We start from the raw sequence: 22,489 nt of genomic DNA on the forward strand, positions 1-22,489 counted from the left end.
AAAGACAATAATGTGAAACATTGACAGATATCCTGTACATGAGTCTAAACCAGGATATGCAGCAGCATCTAAAATGTGATTTTCTGAACTTCATGAGCTGATAACTGTGATCCAGCTGCCACTCAGTAAGGGTTATCTTACCAAAAATATCACCTACAGACATAGATATTTTCAAAAATTATAAGCAAGTTTGGACGTAGCCATGCTGCGCGCGCATTGTTGAGGCAGAATGGCGGAGTTCATGTCAGTTTACACCAGCAGATTGACGGAAAAAGATCGTGGAAATTACGTTACTAAACTAACTTTGGCGGATGGAAAGCAACTTCCTGATCCTTACGGGATTACAGAGTGGGAGGAAGATATCACAAAGTGGCCCGATGTCCAATGGCCGGATATTCATCTGTATTTGGTTGAGAAACCTAGTGTTTACACTCAGGAGAAGCTGCGAGCCAACTGTCAACAGTCAACTGAATGTATTTTATACACTAGACATTTTAAGTTATATTATTTAATATTTATTTAATTTATCTTATTATTTTTGTTAATTTACTGTGTCCCATTTGTTTCTTAATGAGTTTCATTAAGCATTGCCTTTGAATGAAAGCCATGTCATGTGTACCTTTTTTCTGTGCTGGCTGAATGAAGTTGATAGTTATTTTAAAAAAAATTAAAAATGAAAAATTATATGAGTTTTATTGTCCATCCTGCATCTCACATTATCACCATTAATTTACAGAAACCTATTCCCACTAATACGATAAAAAGAAAAACATTAAAAGGCATAATGCAAAATACTGTTTTTTAAAACTTAGTTGATTATTTTTAGGTAAATTCATTATTTTTATTTGAGGATTTGTGGGGATTAATATATCTATAATATACCTGAGTTTGATATACAACACATATAGTGAATATATGTATATTTGTGCATATTTACAGCTATGGAAGTTGGATGTTTGTAGCTTTAAAAAGAGAAAATAATCAACAATAGCTACATTTACACAATCAGTGAGAAAAAACAAATAACTCCGGTAGTTTATTAGCAAAACTTTAATAGTCAAGTAAATCATTAATGGCTGATATTCAATTCATAGTCACAGCTCCAAATCACTGATGTGAGATCCAAACCAAACTTCCGGACCATTCGCGTCATCGCCCCGGACCTGGCAACCCGCCCCGGACCTGGCAACCCGCAGCTCATTCAGCCCGGACCGCAGCGTGGAAACATGGTGCTCGACCTGGACCTGTTCCGGACGGACAAAGGCGGCGACCCCGAGGCCATCCGAGAGACGCAGAGGAAAAGGTTCAAGGATGTGACTCTGGTGGACAAACTGGTCTCCGCGGACTCGGAGTGGAGGAAATGTAAGATGCTGCGCCCCCCGAGTAATGGCCGTAGGGTGACGGCGTACCCTACGGCGTAGGGTACGCGGCGACGCGCAACTTACGCCGTAGGCCCTGCGTCGGTGTAACGCAGAACCATAAATCAGCCTTAAATTAGCTGCCGCGGCTAACGATGCTAACGTCAGCGTGGCCCGGAACCGGTCCGCTCCGGGATCATTCACACTAGCTCACAAATGTGTTTTTAGGCCAAAGATTACAAATATTTTGAGCCACAAAATGAACCAGGCGGTGTTTTATTGAGGGATAAATGTACAGTAAAGGGTTAGTGGTGATGATGCAATCCCTGCCAACCTGGCCGTGACGTCACGACAGCGTTGATTCATCAATCTGAGGTTTATTATTATAAAAAAGAGGTTTATTATTATAAAAAAAGAGGTTTATTATTATAAAAAAGAGGTTTATTATTATAAAAAAGAGGTTTATTATTATAAGAAAAGAGGTTTGTTATTATTATAAGAAAAGAGGTTTATTATTATAAAAAAATAGGTTTATTATTATAAAAAAGAGGTTTATTATTATAAAAAAAGAGGTTTATTATTATAAGAAAAGAGGTTTGTTATTATTATAAGAAAAGAGGTTTATTATTATAAAAAAATAGGTTTATTATTATAAAAAAAGAGGTTTATTATTATAAAAAAGAGGTTTATAAGAAAGGTTTATTATTATAATAAAAGAGGTTTATTATTATATAAAAAGAGGTTTATTATAAAAAAAGAGGTTTATTATTGTAAAAAAAGAGGTTTATTATTGTAAAAAAAGAGGTTTATTATTATAAAAAAGAGGTTTATTATTATAAAAAAGAGGTTTATTATTGTAAAAAAAGAGGTTTATTATTATAAAAAAAGAGGTTTGTTATTATAAGAAAAGAGGTTTATTATTATAAAAAAGAGGTTTATTATTATAAAAAAGAGATTTATTATTATAAAAAAAGAGGTTTATTATTATAAGAAAAGAGGTTTGTTATTATTATAAGAAAAGAGGTTTATTATTATAAAAAAATAGGTTTATTATTATAAAAAAAGAGGTTTATTATTATAAAAAAGAGGTTTATAAGAAAGGTTTATTATTATAATAAAAGAGGTTTATTATTATATAAAAAGAGGTTTATTATAAAAAAAGAGGTTTATTATTATAAAAAAGAGGTTTATTATTATAAAAAGAGGTTTATTATTATAAAAAGAGGTTTATTATTATAAAAAAGAGGTTTATTATTATAAAAAACTGGTTTATTATTGTAAAAAAAAGAGGTTTATTATTATAAAAAAAGAGGTTTATTATTGTAAAAAAAGAGGTTTATTATTATAAGAAAAGAGGTTTATTATTATAAAAAAAGAGGTTTATTATTATAAAAGAGGTTTATTATTATAAAAAAAGAGGTTTATTATTAATATTATTATTATTATTATAAGAAAAGAGGTTTATTATTATAAAAAAGAGGTTTATTATTATTATAAAAAATAGGTTTATTATTATAAGAAAATAGATTTATTATTGTAAAAAAAGAGGTTTATTATTATTATAAAAAAGAGGTTTATTATTATAAAAAAAATGTTTATTATTATAAAAGAAGAGGGTTATTATTATAAAAAAGAGGTTTATTATTATAAAAAAGAGGTTTATTATTATAAAAAAGAGGTTTATTATTATAAAAAAGAGGTTTATTATTATAAGAAAAGAGGTTTATTATTATAAGAAAAGAGGTTTATTATTATAAGAAAAGAGGTTTATTATTATAAAAAAGAGGTTTATTATTATAAAAAGAGGTTTATTATTATAAGAAAAGAGGTTTATTGTTATAAGAAAAGAGGTTTATTATTATAAAAAAGAGGTTGATTATTATTTAAAAAAGAGGTTCATTATTATGATTTTTATTAGTCTTGATTATTATTATTAGTCGTTGATTATTATTGTTATTATTATTCGTTGGTTATTAACATGTTTTTGATAGTTTTTTCTTCTTGTACAAAGGTTATCTGTTACTCAAACCTTCCACTGGGTTATTATATCGCATCTCAAAACTCACCTCTTCAGAACAGCTTTTAATGTGTGATTTGTTTCTTATCTTTTTTATCCTGTAGTTTTTCATTTTAATTTTCTTGATCTCGATGTTTTATCTTTGTGTCTACGAAGCGTCTTTGAGATCTTTTAAAAACGCTCTATATATAAAATTGATCATTATTATTATTATTATTATTATTATTATTATTATTAGTCTTGCTGCATCCCACCCAACACAAACACACTCACCACACCCACATATTCACCTCCAGTGAGGCAGCAGGTGAGACTGGGGAGCATCAGCACTGGCGCCCCCCAGGGGTGCGTCCTCTCGCCACTGCTCTTCTCCCTCTACACCAGTGCTTCTCAATCCTGGTCCTCGTGGGCCCCAGTCCTGCATGTTTTAGATGCTACCCTGCTTCAGCACACCGTGATAAAAGTACCTGTGTCATCAACAGAGCTGTGCAGACCTTGGTGACAAGTTAATGAGGACCTTTAATTAGAATCAGGTGTGTTGGTGCAGGGAAACATCTAAAACATGCAGGACAGGGGCCAACGAGGACCAGGATTGAGAAGCACTGCTCTACATCAACGACTGCCCCTCAGGGGACTCTTCTGTGAGGCTCCTGAACTTTGCGGATGACACCACCGTCATCGGCCTGATCCGGGAGGGTGACGAGTCCGTGTACAGACAGGCTGGAACAGTTGGTCTCCCCCCCCCCACCACCACCATCCTCAACAGCACAGACTACGTTTACATGCAGTCAAAATTCGGGTTAAGGTCAATATTCCGGTTACTGAAACATTCAGAATATTCCGTTTCCATGCGTGAGCAAACAGGGTTATCCCTGTAAACATGGTAATTAATCATTTGGGATATCTGGATCAAACCAGCGACGCATCATGACGCAATTCCCGTCATTTCCGCTTCTTCCTGCATCCAAATCCAAAACAGCAACAATAACAGAAGCACTGCAGATAAATGAACAGCCCAGTAGAAGTCGTTTTGTTTCTCGGCCCTGTAGTTCACCTTTTTCAGCGTCTTCCAGCGGAGCTTGATCTGGTCTGGCGTTCGTACAAATCCTGTTTCGCGCAACTTTTCTCTCACCTTCTTGTAAATCTCGCTATCCCGGTACTTTCCACTGTCTTTCATTACATTTATGAAGGGACTAGTCTCCTCCTGGTCTTGCGTTTCTCCATTTTTATAAGAACTTCCTGGACTCAAAAGACCAAGATTCCTTGCAAAAACAAAATGCGCAGAAAACAAATTCATGTTCCTTTTGATGGGGATATCCCGTTATCCGTATGCGGCGTATACATGACCAAATATTCGGGTTAGAAAAGGAGTAACCCAGGGGTCATATTCGGGTTTTTAAAAACCGGAATATGAGCAAATTCTGGTTATTCAAAGGGGTTATTGGTGTTTACATGGCCGTTCGCAACCGGGTTATTGCTAAAATTCTGGTTAGAAAAGGATTATTGACTGCATGTAAACGTAGTCAGTATCTCCACCACAGACTCCTTCAGGTTCTTGGGATCCACAATCTCCCGGGACCTGAAGTGGTCCACCCACATTAACTCTGTCAGGAAGAAGCTCAGCAGAGGTTGTACTTCCTGCGTCAGCTCAGGAAGTTTAACCTGCCACAGCAGCTGCACCACCTTCTCCTCTTCCATCATTCAGTCTGTTCTCTGCACTTCCATCACTGTCTGGTTTGGATCGGCCACCAAACTAGACAGGCACAGTGTGCAACGGACAATCAGGTCTGCAGAGAGGATAACTGGGACTAACCTCCCATCTATCCAGGACCAGGACCAGACCCCTCACACCCAGGACACAGGGCTACAGAGCTCTGTACGCCAAAACCTCCAGACAGAGACAGTTTATTCCCCCAAGCTGTTGTTCTGATGAACTCTCAACACTCATGAAGTCTCAGAGTAATCAACCACTTTGCAATCATAACAACAATACAAATAATAATCCCAATCATATGCTATAACAATGCACCTTTCAATCATAATGTCTACCTTATACTGCTGCACCTTTCACTTTTAAACTGTATGTAATTAGAGCTGTCATTTATCTGTAATGTATAGTGGGCAATAATAACAGAGTGAAATTGCCTGTCTTGTTTGACCTGACTTGGCCAAATAAACCTGATTGTGATTGTGATGATCCTCCCGTCTGACAGGCCGCTTCACTGCAGACAACCTCAACAAAGCCAAGAACCTCTGCAGCAAGAGCATCGGGGAGAAAATGAAGGTAAACTCTAGCCAGAGGCAAGGAAAAGTATGTGAACCATCCGGTGCTTACTGTTTGTGTGTGTGTGTATGTTAATTTGTCATTAGATGAGCCGCTTGTAGAAAGGTGCCATACCTGTGCCGAGTAGATACTTTTTCTGTAACTATTCTGCCGAGGTTTTTACAGCACTTTTCCACCAGCACCTACTCGGCTCGACTCATCTCAACTCGGTCTGGTTTCTTTTCCATAACAATTCAGCACCTGGAGCAGAAGTAGGAGGTCGGAGCGAAGCTGCTGTGACGTATTTGATTGTGATCTAAACGAAGAAGACAACAACACTAAAGATGTAGAACCTGGAGGAGATGATATACAGGACTGTCTCAGAAAATTAGAATATTGTGATTTTCTGTAACGCAATTACAAAAACAAAAATGTCATACATTCTGGATTCATTACAAATCAACTGAAATATTGCAAGCCTTTTATTATTTTAATATTGCTGAAAATGGCTTACAGTTTAAGAAAACTCAAATATCCTATATCAAAAAATTAGAATATTCTGGGAATCTTAAACTTAAACTGTAAGCCATAATCAGCAATATTAAAATAATAAAAGGCTTGCAATATTTCAGTTGATTTGTGATGAATCCAGAATGTGTGACATTTTAGTTTTTTTAATTGCATTACAGAAAATAAAGAACTTTATCACAATATTCTAGTTTTCTGAGACAGTCCTGTATGTGCTGCTGGGTCTGTGGCTTGTGTTCGATATCAAGTTAAAAAATGAGAGTGAGAGAAGATTTAAAAATTTTTTTAGTTTGTCTCAGCGCTGCTGAAAAGTCCGTTGGAGCCACGAGCAGCTATGAAGTGACAGAGCTCCTGGTAGATCTGGTCGTTCCTTATCGCCCGTCTAGATCCCTTTTTAATTCTCTCCTCAGCCACCAGGTTTATGAACATCTGCACCTCAGAGTTGGATCATGAAACAGACTTCTGCTGCCGTTGCTGGTCGAATAAAATTAACAAGAAGCCGCTGTCCGAGTTGCTCTTTCTCTGATGTCACATCCTGACTCAGACGTCTGACTTCAAGCCCACGGCTGGGGGCGTCTTCTTAAGACCTCACTTGTATTTTTTTGTTCAAAGATATAAAACAAAGTTGATGCTAATTGAACTGTTTGTTCTCCTTTTTTCCAAATGAGAATCGATAAAGAATCGAATCGAAAATTGAATCGGAGTTGTAAAAATCGTATCAATTCCCATCCTTAAAAACGAGGGAACATCCTGTGTTTTCTTTGGTCCGACTGGATTAAAGGGTGTTACGTCTTCTTGAGCTGTGCGACTGTAACGTCCCGCCGTGTTGTTTTCAGAGGAAGGAGCCGGTCGGGGAGGACGGGTCGGTACCGGAGGAGGCCCAGAACCTGGAGTCGCTGACGGCTGAGACGCTTTCGGTACGAGTTCAGCTCCCGCCGAGCGACAGCAGCGTTTCTGCGTCTGCCGCTTCTCACCGGCCTCGTTCCGCTCTGTGCTTCAGGCTCTGACGGTGACGCAGATCAAGAAGGTGCGCGTCCTGGTGGACGAGGAGGTGGAGAAGACGGACAGGGAGAGGATGAGGCTGGAGGCCGAGCGCTTCGAGTACCTGAGGGAGATCGGCAACCTGTTGCACCCGTCCGTGCCCATCAGCAACGACGAGGTAGGACGCTCGGCGGGGTGCGATGGGTGCCTATGTTGGAAAAATCGATTTTCCAATTCTAAATCGATCCTCATATTAATTCCTAAAAATCGATTCGTATGTCGATTTTTTTTTTTTTTTTTTTTTTTTTTTTTTTTTTTCTCTTCCTCCTCTCATTATTACGTTTTCACCTGGTGAACTTTAATCCCAGTAGTCACGTCATTTAATTCACACATGTGCTGTTGAGCTGTTGCAATTCCTTTCTTTTTTTGCACTTTAAATGGATGTTGAAAGGCCTATTTGAGTTATTTATTTCGTACAAATTATTTTTCGAATTTTTTCGTTTATGCCCGAAAGGAATGTTTTGTTCGACACGAGCATAACTAGTGCCATGTTTTCGCCTTTAAATATTTTTAAAAGTATGAAAACATTAAAGTTTTCAGTTATAATTGCATAAATGGTCTATATTTCATTGCTTTATATACTGTCTTGGGGTTTCATTTGCATAAAATGCTAAAAACCAAATTCTCAAAAATTAAAAACCTAAATAGACCAAAAATTAAAAAAAAAAAATCTGTTTGCTGCCCTGGATCTGTTTGGTAATTCTGCCCCACGATGTTTCTGAAAGCAGTTCTATCAGCATTCTTGGAGGTGATTGGTCCTTACAGCATCATTAGCTGCAATACTTGCTGTTTAATCTCAGTATAATACTAGTATTAATATGTTGCAGAACTACAGTCATATAATTCAGGCAACAGCTCAAAAAACAGTTTTAATAACACTAACCCAAATCAATATCGGATCAAATCAAATCCTGATAATCAATTCTGAATCTTAAAAATTGTAATCGAATCGATTCTTGACATTTGAATGGATCCCCAGCCCTGGAGGCGGCTGACGAGGCTGATCGGTTCTCACGTAGATGAATGGGACTCAATTATGTTGCTGCTAATTACGTAAGAAAACAGGATAGTAGGGCTGGGCGATTTTGGACAAAAATAAAATCCCGATTTTTTTTTTTTTCTCTGAAAACCCGATTTTCGATTTCGATTTTTTTGGTAAAACTACAAAATACAATGGAATAAATTATTTCAAATATTTTATCTTTATTTTTAAAGAAAAATAGCAAACACATTTCCCTATTGGGAATGAAGTGCAATTGAAAGATACTGTAAATCCTCCTTGAGTTTAGTAAAGTGACAACATTTACAATTTTCTTGACCAAACAAAGATGACTAGACGAGCTCTGTCTGTAATGCAGCCAGCTGCAAAAAAGGAAAATCGATTTTCCGATTTTCCTTTTTTTAACATCGTCTTGATTAATAAATCCGGTTTAGATTTAAAATCGATTAATCGCACAGCCCTACAGGATAGATGAAGAAAGTATGAGGTGTATGAGGGAGACCTGCGTTGCAGATCTCTAGAGATCCCCAGAGATCCCCACGGGTGCGTTGGGGTTTTGTGTCTGTAACCCGGCAACAGCTGAGCCGATGATGTCACAAGTCCCAGCAGACGGCGTGGATGGAAACAGCCGAGCAGCTCAACAACAAACCAGACTGTGCAATATTTTCATCATATTTATTGCATCTTTTTATCTTTTATATGGGTGTTGGTTTATGGGGTGTTTTTATTTTCAAAGTCATCTTTATTGTCAATTTTTCATAAAATACAAGAAATCGAAAGTACGTTTCCCCCTTGTCCGACATAAAATAAATAAAAATAAAATAAATGGTTAAAATGTTCTTATTTCGTATTTATTTCAACCAAGAACCAAGAAATAAATAATAAGAAATTTTAACTATTTTTACTATTTAACTTAATTTTAATCTGTTTGCACTACTATTCTTATCTTATTTATTTTATTTTTATTTATTTTATGGCGTACAAGAGGGAAACTTATTTTCGATTTCTTGTATTTTTAATAAATTATTATTAATAAATTAATAAAGTCTGCGATGGCGCTGGATCCGTCGGGCCTTATGAAATAATCTTTTTCCATTTTCTGTGTTTTTTTTTTTTTTTAATCTTTCAGAATTTGGTTTTTAGCATTTTAATGCGAATTTAACCTCAAGACAGTTTATAAAGTAATGAAATATAGGCAATTTATGCAATTATAACCGAAGACTTATAATGTTTTCATACTTTAAATACGTTAAATAATAATGAAAAAATAAAGAAAAACATACCTGGAAAATGACCCTTATAGTCTCTGTGGTCCTGTCTCTTATCAGAGCGGAAGAGCACATAAATATCCCTTTTCCAACTTTGCTAAATAATCCTCTGGTAAAGTTAAATTTTATACTTTGCAACTTCCGGCTTGCTGAACTTGCTTCAGATCAAAAATGGATAAAACGGGAAACGGTTTTTTCATGATTCATTTGAGCATAAAATCGAAAACGTAAAAAATAACGAGTCATTATCCGTTTTTTCACTTTAGTTAGGAAACTAATACGGAGAAAATTAGTTGTTTTTTCATTTTCTTACTTACTTATTAAACTTGTATTACTTATTTTGAAAGGCAAGGCAGGTTTATTTGTATAGCACAATTCTACACAAGGTTATTCAAAGTGCTTTACATCAACATTAAAAGCGGCAAGACACAATAAAAATAACAAATAAAATGATAAGAAAAGAGGTGAAATAATAAAAAGCACAAGTTGTTAAAAAGTAAGGGCAGTAGAGTACAGCAGGTACATCTCATTCTTACAATGGCAAGAATTACGTTTCTATACGGTCAAAACGTACAAAGACCGGGTCAAGTACAGTATTACAAAAAAAAAACGAAACGCTGCACAGATTCTGTGATCCTCCGTGTTTGTTTTACCTCGTTTCACCTGAACACAGCGGCGAAACATCCTGGCCGGGTGCAGCGTTGTCTCTTCTGTGTCTCAGTCGTTTCACCTTTTTGTTTCTGTTCTCCGTCAGGATGCAGACAACAAGGTGGAGCGGACCTGGGGCGACTGCAGCGCGCAGAAGAAGTACTCGCACGTGGACCTGGTGGTCATGATCGACGGCTTCGACGGCGAGCGGGGAGCCGTGGTGGCCGGGAGCCGAGGCTACTTCCTGAAGGTGAGCTCCTCGTCTCTGGCGTCGCGTTGGCCGCCAGACCTGGAGACGAGGCTTCACGAATCAATCTCCCAGTCTTGGTCCGAGAGGCGGACACAGTCTCTGCTTTTAAGAGTCTGCTTAAAACCTTCCTCTATGAACAATCCTCTGCTTACCCTGCATTCACACTGAAGCGTCAAAAATCGCCCGACGCCAGCATCTCGCTTTTTTGAGCGTTCACACTGAAAGCTGCATGTACTGTCGACGCCTGCAGTGGGCGGGGCTAAAACTGCAGTGGGCGGGGCTAAAGCTGCAGTGGGCGGGGCTAAGCTGCGCTGCAGAAGTGGAGGGAACAGTGGGAACAGCCTACTCATACAGCGTGCACATCTTCAGTTTCCTATTTCACCATAGATCACACTTTGGGAAGCCTTCTTTATATTTTAGCGTTATTTCCGCGTGGATAAGAGTGAGTTTGATGCTCCTTAACAAGTTTCGTCCGCGGATCAACATCAACCGCCAGAGTCCTAGGCTGATTTATGGTTCCGCGTCACACCAACGCAGAGCCGACGGCGTAGGGTACGCGGCGACGCACACCGTACCGCGACCCTACGCTGTCGATTTAACGCGGAACCATAATTCAGGCGAAGCTGCAGTCTGTCTGCGCTGATACTGACACACCGGGTCGGAGCGGATTTGGTCATGATCTTTAACCTGTGTTTTGTGATAAATAATATGGTTTTTAATTATTTTGCGTTGGATCAATGTAGCAAATAAATAGTTCCGACCATCCAGCTCCTCAACCATCAGTTACGTGTTTCACGTGAGCAGTTCAGGTAAAAACGGCAGTCAAATCAGCAGAAATGTCAGTTTGCTGGATGAAATCTATTAATTCCTGATAAAATAAGTTTGTTAGTGCACAGCTCTGCTCATGTACGCATGTGAATCAGTGTATGTTTGTGTGTACACGAAAGTACAATCTGCATTGAGGGTTCTCGCTTCGGGAATCCCGATCTGTGATTGGACGTCGGAATTACTATTTCCATGTAAACTCGAAGGAAAATAGTTTAATTCAGAATTATTTAATTCGGAATAATTAATTCAGAATTAAAAAACATCATGTAACTGTGGCCAATATGAATAATAGCAATATGGTTGGAATTGAGGTGGTAGCGGAGGCTGGAAGAGCTCCGGTGATTCCGGCAAATTCTTTCTTGCACAATTTGCACACAATTCTGCTTTTATCCTGGTTTCCAGTTGGTAGTTTTTTAAAACTAAGATTTCCGCCCACCGAACCCAGCAACGACTTCCCTTCGGTTTCGGTTTCCATTGTCGTTTCTCGCATTGAATTCTGTGCATCAGTATTACTGATAACCTATACCGGGAACTCGTGCAATGAGAAACGTTTTGCACTGTTTGGAGTGCAAAAGTAAATTGCGATTAAATGCGTTATTTTATTTATTTTTTGTTGCGTTATTTTTCTGTAATTAATTAATCGTAATTAACGCGATAAAGTCCCAGCCCTAGTTTTTATACATGATTTTATGATGTGTTATATCTGATCACTTTTATCCCTGATGCTGATCCTTTTCTGATGCTTATGTTTTTATACATTATACATTAAATTGAATTGAACTTGAATTGAATTGAATTGAATTGGCGCTGAACGTCCTGCGTTGTGTCCAGGGCCCGCTGGTGTTCCTGGAGCAGGCTCTGATCAGCTACGCCCTCCGGATCCTCCACAGCAAGGAATACACCCCGCTCTACACGCCCTTCTTCATGAGGAAGGAGGTGATGCAGGAGGTGGCGCAGCTCAGCCAGTTCGACGATGAGCTCTACAAGGTACGTCGCCCGTCCCGCCGCCGACGCTTCCCAGCATTCACGTCTGCAGCCGTGCAATCTATAGTCCCATTGGTCCTGGAGCTGGCGATCGGTTTGAGGCGACATATTAGATTAGAATAAGAATCAGAATCGTGTTTATTTGGCCAGGTCAAGTCAGACAAGACATGGAATTTGACTCGGTTGTTTTCGCTCACTCTACAGTAAAAGGTAATAGACAAATGACAGCTCTTATTAACATACATACCATTTTTTAATTTATTTTAATGATGGATGCCATCATCCATCATTAAAGTTCTTAACTTATTCTGTTTTTGGTGGACAAATAATAAAAAACAAAACACAACATATCTGAGTTCATGGGACTTCATGGTTGTGTTCTGCCCCCTGGAGGCCGCGACGTGGAACTGCATGTAGATGAAGGTTGTTGAAGATTTGAAAAAACACAACTAGTAAACCACAAAGGCTGCGCTAATATCTTATGCTATACCTTATGTTACATTATATTTAGGTCTGAAAACACTTGGTAATCAAACATGGAAATTTACTTTATAAATTTAACTAAACATAAAATACCCAGTAAGAAGCAAGTTTCCCCAGATATACAGAAATCTGCTACTGGATACGTCAGGCAACACTTTTTATATTAAAAACAAATGGGAGCTGGAGTTAAATATTATAATTGAAGATGGGGAGTGGGAAACAATGTGCATCAGATGTCATAAAGGAATTAATAGTAACATGTAAAAGGATATTGACTGGAAGATGAAGACTAGGTTCTTTAATTTGCGAGTAATCCAGCAGCAATATACTGCTGGAGACAATGTGGAACGATTGGCAACCACTCACATATATTTTGGGTTGCCCGACAATATTGCTTTTCTTCAATAAAAATAAAGTAAAAAAAAAAGAAAAGAAAACACTTGGTAATTTACTCCGAATTAATCGACCAGTCAGATTTTAGTTGGTTCAGGCCGCATGGACTAATAGTTAGTTATAGTTAATATTTATTTCGGTCAATCACAAGCATAAAAATCAACAAACAAGGTAACAAAGGTTTTTCCCTGGTCAACATTGTGATTATTTTGACCGAAAAGGTCTGGGCTTGAAGCATAAAGCTTATCTTGCCCACCTTTTAACAGAATAGAATATACAAAAAGAACAAATGATGTATCATGAGGCTATACAAAATAAAAGTAATAATAATAATAGCGTAAATAACTGTAATAATAGTAATAATGATGATAGCTCTGAAAACAGAAAGTGAAAAGATGCTAAAGAAACCGACAAAACCAATTTAGGTTGTCATTTCATCTCATGCATGTGTACATTCTTCTTTGTTTGCTTATTGTGCTTCTATATATGTGTCCATTACCTTTGCTTTGAATAATATCTTGTATGCTTTTATTGAGTTTGCTAGTTTAAGATCGTTGTCTAATGAGTTCCACAGTTTTACTCCTGAAACGGATAAACATCGGCCCTTTGTATTTGTTCTTATTGCTGTTGTCTCAAACATTGCTGTTAAAAGCAAAGGGTTGCGGGTTTATTAAATAAAATGGCTACCACAAGACATGCAAAGCTGTAGTTGAGGACGGCCGTCCCCCGTCTCACCCCGCCCTCTCCTCCGTGTTTCCGCCAGGTGATCGGGAAGAGCAGCGAGAAGTCTGACGAGGGTGGAGTGGACGAGAAGTACCTGATCGCCACCTCGGAACAGCCCATCGCCGCCTTCCTGCGGGAGGAGTGGCTGAAGCCCGAGGACCTGCCCATCCGCTACGCCGGCTTCTCCACCTGCTTCCGGCAGGAAGTGGGTTCCCACGGCCGCGACACCCGCGGCATCTTCCGGGTGCACCAGTTCGAGAAGGTGAGGTTGCCGACGCTGCAGCGTCACCGGACCGTTACCGGCCCGAAAGCCCGCTGAGCCCCTGCGCCTGTCGTTGCAGATCGAGCAGTTCGTCTACGCCTCGCCGCACGACGGGAAGTCGTGGGAGATGTTTGACGAGATGATCGGGACGGCCGAGGAATTCTACCAGTCGCTGGGAATCCCGTACCGCATCGTGAACATCGTCTCTGGTACGTCTGCTGGCTACACGACACCGAGCCGAGGCTGAGTTATGGTTCTGCGTCAAAACGACGCCGTGCCTACGGCGTGTGGTACGCGTCGACGCAGACCACACGCCGTCACTGACGCCGTCACTGACGCCGTCACTGACGCCGTCACTGACGCCGTCACTGCCGTGCACCTCCCAAAAAATGTAACTACGCCTCGAGGCGACGCAGACCAAGCGCAGAACGAGAGGGCTGTGATTGGTTCGCTTGGTAGCAACGCATTTCCGGTTTCCGGTTTGAAGCAGTCGTGAACTTTCAGCGCTCTTTTCTTCGTATATGTGTGATTTTTTTCTTTTTTTTTTCTTTGTTTGTTTGTTTTTTGGACAAAAGTTGTCCTTATCTCTTTGATTCACTGTGACCGGAAAAAGTCTGATAAACCATTCAGGAAAAGATTGCGAATTAGCGGTCACGGGGGGTACTGCACCGCGGCGAAATGGAGTGACGGAGAAGTCTGAAGGGTTCACGACGGCGTCACAGTGACAGCGTGTGCACGGTGTCGTTTTGACGCAGAACCATAACTCAAGCTTTAGAGGCTGATGCCGTTAACGCAGAGCTCTAGGTTCACGTCAATTAATAACAAAGTTACATAGAGAAACGCGGGGATCTGCTCTGAGGCTGGAGAAGAAGAAGAAAAGACCTCCAAAAAACCCAATGTGTCGTAGGAAAAGATAAAAATAAATATGTTGTAAACTCAAATTAGATTCTTCTGTATCTGGAATGAATGTATTCTTGAATCTATAAGGTAACAATAATATAATAATAAGATAACCTTGTTTGAATTGTAAAATGGGTTAAGCTAAATACAATATTTGACTAAAACTAGACTAAACTGCTCAGACTTTTAGTCGACTGAAACTTGACACGACTAAAAGGAGAATGAACGTGACTAAAACTAATAAAAACTAAAATGATAGCTTGACCCAAAGACTAAACTAGAACTAAAACTGAAACAGGCTGTTGCAGGACCGGTCCAGTTGTCCGGTTCTGGACCAGTTCTGCTCCTAACTCAAACGTAGCATTTTTAATCAATATTTATTACACAAAGAAAATCCGGGAATTAAACGTTAAAGGTATAGTCTGTAATGTTGGAGAGCTAGCAAGATTTGAAAGTGGCACCTCCTCTAAGCCCCGCCCCCTCCTCCCCCTTCCGTCAGCGCTCCGTCCAAAGCCACGCCCCCACAAACTCACATTTTCAACAAAACTACCCCATGTCTCATTCACCTGTAAGCGAGGCGGGTTTTAGTCAAAGTTATGGGGATCCTTTATTTTTTTTATAATTTTATTTTTTTATAAATATAAAAAAAATATCACAGAATATCTGTACCGTTTCTGATTGGGTGGGCACTGCGCATCATTTTTAGACACAACAATGAACGGCAGCTCCGCAGCACAGCAGCCACCGGTGCTCCGCTGCTGGGGGTCCTGGGGGGTCCGTGGCAGACGGACCGACAGACGAAGACCGACGGATGACTAACTGAAACCGGCCAGGACCGGATTTATGACCACAGGAGTTTTCCCAAAATCAGCCTTGTGACGCACGCCGAGTAAACAGGAGGGAACGGGAATAAAACAGAGTAAAACAGGAGTCGAGACGAGAGCGCGCATGACACGGAGGACGGCGCGGGCGGGGCTTAAAATGAAGGCACCTGCCAAGCCTCTGGTCCTGGACCAGTCCGTTTCATTCGGGCCGCAGATTGGTTAGAGTTTTTACAGGATTAAAGCTTTCAGAGAGGTTGGATTTTTTTTCTTTCCTTTTTCTGAACACGTTATTCACTGGCTACTCTCAGGATGGAAGGACCATTTCACCCATTATAACAATAAATGTTTTTGAATACGATTACAGACTATACCTTTAAGCGCAGCTGCAAATATGTCAAATATAAAGGATTCATCTTTCCAGGTCGTGTTTCATTCTCACGCCGTTTGTGTCGGAGATGGATTTCCTCCAGATGTTCTGCAGCAAGTTTCATCCACTGGTGGATGATTGACGAGCTCATTTCTCACGTTAGACATCCCAGAATGCCCTGCAAGCTTCCACCACACCTCCGTTTCCACACATCTGCTCTCCAGATGCTGATCTCTGAACCGTTTCCACGTTCAAGAACAATGAAATCCATTTTATCTTTTGCCATTTTCAGGGATTTTCAGGTTTTCATTTTTGAAATTTTGGTTTTTAGCGTTTTATGCAAATGTAACCCCAAGACAGAATATAAAGTAATGAAATATAGACAGTTTATGCAATTATAACTGAAACTTAACATATTTAAAGACCCAAACATGCCACTAGTTATTCTGGTGTGCAACAAAACATTGGCATAAACCAAAAAATACCAAAAGTTATTTGTATGAAATAAATAACTAAGAAATAAATAACTCAAATAGGCCTTTCAATATCCATTTAAAGTACAAAAACAGCTCATGCAGTAAACAAATAATTTCAGCTTGTCTAATTTATTCTGTCACCACACACAGCCTCTCATGAAGCACCAGGCATTATTCAGTCATGACAAACCGTCCGATAACAGAGAAACCAAACAAGCCATAGTAAATATAGATTAAAGCTGAACGGGCCCTCGCACTCATGGCATGGAATTTATTAAAGGATTTGTCCCTTGAGATGTAACATCTCATTTTCAAAGCGGTCCCAAGAAAACGTACATTACAATCCATCACATTACAGTACAGACATACATGACATAAAACAAACACAGACATCCTGCTCACCCCCTCCCACACACAACCCCTACCCACATAAGTCTAGTTACAAAATAGACAAATAACCGGAACAATAAAATGAATATAACATAACAGAGGAAAAGAAAATAGAAAAAAATGACAAAAAATACATAAATAAATTAAAAACATAGGCAATTGGTTTTAAAGGTATTGTGACATCATTTTTAACATGCTTCTAACACTTGGCCAACATCCCTCAAATGTGTCTAAAAGAGTGTAACAAGAAAAACTTCACTCTAGTACTCCATTCCTGGCTTTTTATTACAGTGTTTTTTTGCGCCGTGAAAAACGGGTCCTTTTTCCCCCTTTCCTGTCAATCATTGCTCCGCTCCTCCTCCAAACCTCCTCCAACCAACCGCTACACACTTCTGCCGTCTTCACACACACGCGCGCACACCGACACACAGCCCAGACAGGGCGACTACAGCCCGGGGATGAAGTCCAACCGGGACCAGAGGACCGGGACCGCAGCTCCCCGCGAGCAATACACTCACAGCGGCGTCGGAGAGTTAAGCCGGGTGCGACAGGCGAAGCATGCACGGAAAAGCAGCAGGGCGAAGCAGACAGTCCACAGCAAACAATCATAAAAATAAAGGCATGCAAGCAGCAGTGTCTCCTTATCTTAAGTCCAGTCAGTGGCCGCGGGTCTTCTTAGCAGTTTTCCTCCGGTGATTAGAACAAAAGAGGCTCTAAACACCTCCTTGTTAAGCCTCATTTATGGTTCCGCGTTAAATCGACGCAGAGCCTACGCCGTAGGGTTCAGCGTACGGTGCGCGTCGCCGCGTAACCCTACGCCGTAGGTTCTGCGTCGGTGTAACGCGGAACCATAAATCAGCCTTTATGGTGCGCTGGAGAGGAGAGGAGGCAGGGAGCTGGGTGGAGGGGGCGGGGATTTAGCGGATCGTTACGTAACGATCCGCCACCAAACCAGGTGCGCCGTTTTTGCACAGTTATGCGGAAAATCCCAGAAAGCACACAATACACTGAATGTTAAAAGTTCGTTGTTTTTTGGGTGTAAATGATGTCAAGACACCCAACAAAACACAAAAAATCAAGAAAAATGTGTTTTTCATGTCACAATACCTTTAAGATGAGAGTATAATGACAACTTAAAACAATGAAAAGAGGTAATTGAACGTAAAAAGAGAGGAAGACCATTCCAATCTGATGGAGCTTTAAAAATAAATTATCTTTTACCAACCTCTTTTGAAATTCTAGGAACAAAGAAAAAGGAAAATTCATATCTCTGAGTGAGTATGGAGAGTTATATGGAATCATGAGCTCTTTTAAATATGGAGGACAGTGAAAATAAACACATTTAAAAAGGAACTGAAGCCAGTGAAATTGCCGTCTAGATTTGGGTTGCAACCAGTTCAATGAATTAAAACATAAAACAACGATGTGTTCTGAAAGGACAACGTAACACAAATCTACATAATGAATTAAATAATACAGTCAGAGGTTTAAGATGGGTATCTGGAGTATTTTGATAAACAATATCTGCATAATCAACGAGTGGTAGTATGAGTTGAGAAATTAACTTTTTCTGACAGGAAGTGAGAAACAGTTGATTGAACGGTAAAGTGAACCTCGGCTGACCTCGATCTTCTCCGTGACCTTGAGCTGACCTTGTGCCCCCCTTGTGCCCCCCCTGACCTCCTCAGGTGCCCTGAATCACGCCGCCAGTAAGAAGCTGGACCTGGAGGCCTGGTTCCCCGGCTCGGGGGCCTTCCGGGAGCTGGTCTCCTGTTCCAACTGCACGGACTACCAGGCCCGGCGCCTCCGCATCCGCTACGGCCAGACTAAGAAGATGATGGACAAGGCGAGCTGCCGCCCGACGACCACGATGCTGCTGCTGCTGCTGCTAATAATCAGAGCTGCGATTAACTTCCCTCTTCTCCTCCTCCTCCTCCGTGTCTCCAGGCCGAGTTTGTGCACATGCTGAACGCGACCATGTGTGCGACGACCCGCGTGATGTGCGCCATCCTGGAGAACTACCAGACAGACGAAGGCATCGTGGTTCCGGACATTCTCCGGCCGTTCATGCCTCCCGGTGAGACCAGACGCTCGCGGGCCGTTTGATCCGAGAGCATCGGTTAGATCTGGGGATCAGCAACCCGCGGCTCTTTAGCGCCGCCCTAGTGGCTCCCTGGAGCTTTTTCAAAAATGTTTGAAAATGGAAATAGATGGGGGAGGGAAATATATTTTTTGTTTTAATATGGTTTCTTTAGGAGGACAAACATGACACAAACATTCTTAACGTTTTCCAATGCTGTAAAAATGCTACCTCTGCTGCTACTGCTACTATTGCTACTGCTAGTACACCTACTACTTTTTTTTTTTAATTGAAAATACTTGAATTTACAAACATTGAATCTACCATGAATCTGCAAGCAGATTAGAAAAGGCCTGTACTGAGTGGACAAATTAATGAAATAAAAAATAAGGAACAAAAGAAAACTTAAGTTAAATAAATACATTTTCTAAACATCATGAATGTTATGACAAAATAATGACAAATAAAATAAATAAATGTAGCTTAAAAGAAAACAAGGAAAAAATAAATGTGGTTAAGTTACAGACACTCACAATCATGTACAGCTAAATGTAAAGCATTACCAGTAAATTTACAATACATGTTTACTTTCAGTTCAAATAATGAAGATAGTCGAAGAAAATGTAATTTTTAAACATCTACAGCCCGAACAACTTTAAGTGTGTTTCTGTTGTTGGAATTAAGTTATGGAATTAATTACATGATGATTTAAAGGACTGTATAAACATATTTAAGTTTAAAAAAAAAAATTTAAAGAGAAAAAAATATCAATGTATCGATGAAATAGTTAAGATTTATAATATATGCGTATAAGACAGACAATCTATCTTTGATTTTTTTTGTTTTCCTTTCTTTGTGATGTTAACTAAGTAATTGTAATTGTGAAGACCATCCGTTATTATTGTTCAATTTTGTTTTGAGGGAGGGGCAGATATAATAAGATTTTCTTCTTCCTGCTCCTTTCTGGTTATGGAATATGCTTTAGTTGATGATTGTGTTGTTATTTTACTTGTTTTTTGTTTTTTCTGTTTCGTATTTCCATGATCAGAATAAATAAAAAATGAAAAAAAATGAAAGAGTTCTGGATGAAGGAGTAACTAATGTGTCGTTGTTCTCCCTCCAGGTTTGACGGAGATCATCAAGTTCGTGAAAGCCGCCCCCATCGACCAGGAGATGTCCAAGAAGGCGAAGAAGCAGCAGGACGGAGGGGGGAAGAAGAAGAAGCAGGGAGGGGGGAACCAGAACCTGCCCAACGCCATGGAGAACATGTGCGTCAACGACTCGTAGACGCCGCCTCGCATCAGCAGCGCCGCCTCTTCGCCTCTCCGCCTCGCAGACATTAAGATCGGGGTCCGGTTCCCTCCTGCATAAGTTACACTGATAAAGGGACCCCCCCTCGTCCACTTCTGTCACTCACAGTCTGAAATGACTTGAAAGACCATGAAAGACCATGTGACTCTGCATTTGTCATCACAATAATCATAGATCTCTGTCCGGACACTCGCAAGTTAAAGATGAACATATATTATATATATATGATGCGCATGGAGGAAGTGGCACTCGCTGCAAACAATAATAAATACTGTTGATATGGAAGCTCTCTGTGTGTTTCTGATGAGTCTGTGTGTCTGGTCTCCACGGTAACGATGGTGAGCTGTGATTGACACAAAGTGGGCGCGTTCCAGCTAAAGTTGCTTCCGTCAACGAAAATTCTGACTAAATATCGTCGTCAACGAACCTTTATCACCTGAGCAAAACGAGACGCAACGAAAATAATGGTCATGTCCCGATAACGATAATAAAATATATAATGCAATATTGTAGGAATAAAAACGAGACTAAAATGTGGATTACAAAATAAAAACTGCAAAAATTTGTCTTTATTTTCGTTGACCAAAACGAGACAAAATGTTCTAACAAAGATCCTAAATCTCCATGTTTTCAGTAGTTTCTTGTGGTTTAGTTCTGCTGCTGGGTGACGTCAGGATAAATGCAGTTAAATAAAAATGTTGTAAAGTCAAATTAGAGTTTTCTGTATCTGGAATGAATGTATTCTTGAGTTTATAAGGTAACAATAATATAATAATAAGATAACCTTGTTTGAATTTTAAGATGGGTTTGGCTAAATACAATCTTTGACTAAAACTAGGCTAAAATGCTCAGACTTTTAGTCGACTGAAACTTGACACGACTAAAAGGAGAATGAACGTGACTAAAACTAATAAAATGATAGCTTGACCCAAAGACTAGACTGGAACTAAAATTGGAACAGGATAACAAAAACAACACTAGTTCCAGCACAATATGAGGGGAAAAGAGGAAGCGTCTTCAGAACATCCGGGTCATGTGACAGGAACGTTTGTCCAGTTCTTCTTATACAGTCTTTTATCTCCACTTCAGGTTCATTAAAATCTCCAGTAACGAGGATTTAAAGGGGACCTATTATTAAAAACTTGTTTTTTTCTTGCTTTAACATATATAAAGTGGTCTCCCCTCAGCCTGCCAACTCAGAGAAGGAGGAAAGCAACCAAATTCTGCAGTGTCTGTACAGCCGCCCGGATGAGCCATCCAGTGTGATGTGGATCTACGAGCCGTTCAGATTCTGCTCCCATCGTTACGTAACCAAAATGCAAACCACGCCCACAACTATAAAACCGTGTCCTAACTGCATGCGAGAGTCCGACTATCGTGTAGCACTGTGTGACATCGGACGCTCTCTGTCCATCTCCCTCCAGCAGCTGCCACTTTATTGAGGTTTTTGTAGTGAAATGAAGAGGAATCATAGAGATAACTTCTCATTTCAACTAACTGGATCAGCCGTTCCTCATCCGTGACCGTTTCCTACAGCGCTTTCAACGCGAGCAACAGGAAGAAAATAGAAGCAGGGCGTCCGACAAATGTTCAGCTCAAAACGCTGCGCCGCGTCGCTGCGGACAGTCCAATAGAAAATAAAGCAATGGAATTGATTTTGTCGCTGACACTCGCTCGCATCGCATGCAGTTATGACACGGTGTAACTCCGCCGGCCGGAGCTTCCACCATTTTTTAGTAGTGGTGTATCGCGTCATTCAGGCAGCCAATCAGCACAGAGCCTCATTATCATAGCCCCGCCCACTCAGAATCCCGCATAGATAATGAGGTTAGAGAATGGGAAGATAAAGACATGGTTTAGAGGCTGAATTTCTAATTTATTTAGCAAAAACAATCAAAAGCTTGTTTTTAAGACATTCAAGGCCTGTTTAAAATAGGTATTAGATGCCATAATAGGTCCCCTTTAAGCTCTTTGTGAGGGATTTCACAAAAATATGGCTTTTACTCTTTAGGGGTTCAGGCATTTTAATGAAGTCCCTCAGTTTCCCAGCATTCAACTATATTTGGGGGAGAAGGTCCGGATGCCGGTGAAGGAG

General features: G+C 39.9%; 1 protein-coding gene across 1 annotated transcript; it reads left to right on the plus strand.

Annotated features, from left to right (window-relative positions):
• Positions 1–1,159: 1,159 nt before the first annotated feature.
• Positions 1,160–20,693, plus strand: sars1 (seryl-tRNA synthetase 1). Its single transcript, XM_061736781.1, has 11 exons — positions 1,160–1,362; positions 5,589–5,659; positions 7,003–7,083; positions 7,167–7,325; positions 10,230–10,373; positions 12,033–12,188; positions 13,825–14,046; positions 14,126–14,255; positions 18,692–18,849; positions 18,951–19,080; positions 20,207–20,693. Exons 1-11 carry the CDS (start codon positions 1,227–1,229, stop codon positions 20,368–20,370), a joined length of 1,551 nt encoding a protein of 516 aa, XP_061592765.1. The 5' UTR covers positions 1,160–1,226; the 3' UTR covers positions 20,371–20,693.
• Positions 20,694–22,489: the final 1,796 nt, after the last annotated feature.

The sequence above is a fragment of the Cololabis saira genome, chromosome 12, assembly GCF_033807715.1.
Source record: "Cololabis saira isolate AMF1-May2022 chromosome 12, fColSai1.1, whole genome shotgun sequence".
In the NCBI taxonomy this organism is placed as follows: domain Eukaryota; kingdom Metazoa; phylum Chordata; class Actinopteri; order Beloniformes; family Belonidae; genus Cololabis; species Cololabis saira.

Excerpts from the sequence above, each read along its gene's own strand:
- sars1 (XM_061736781.1), top strand. The coding sequence starts at position 1,227 with ATGGTGCTCGACCTGGACCTGTTCCGGACGGACAAAGGCGGCGACCCC. Across the intron at positions 7,084-7,166 it reads TGACGGCTGAGACGCTTTCG|GCTCTGACGGTGACGCAGAT; the intron begins GTACGAGTTCAG and ends TCTGTGCTTCAG. Across the intron at positions 14,047-14,125 it reads GGGTGCACCAGTTCGAGAAG|ATCGAGCAGTTCGTCTACGC; the intron begins GTGAGGTTGCCG and ends CTGTCGTTGCAG.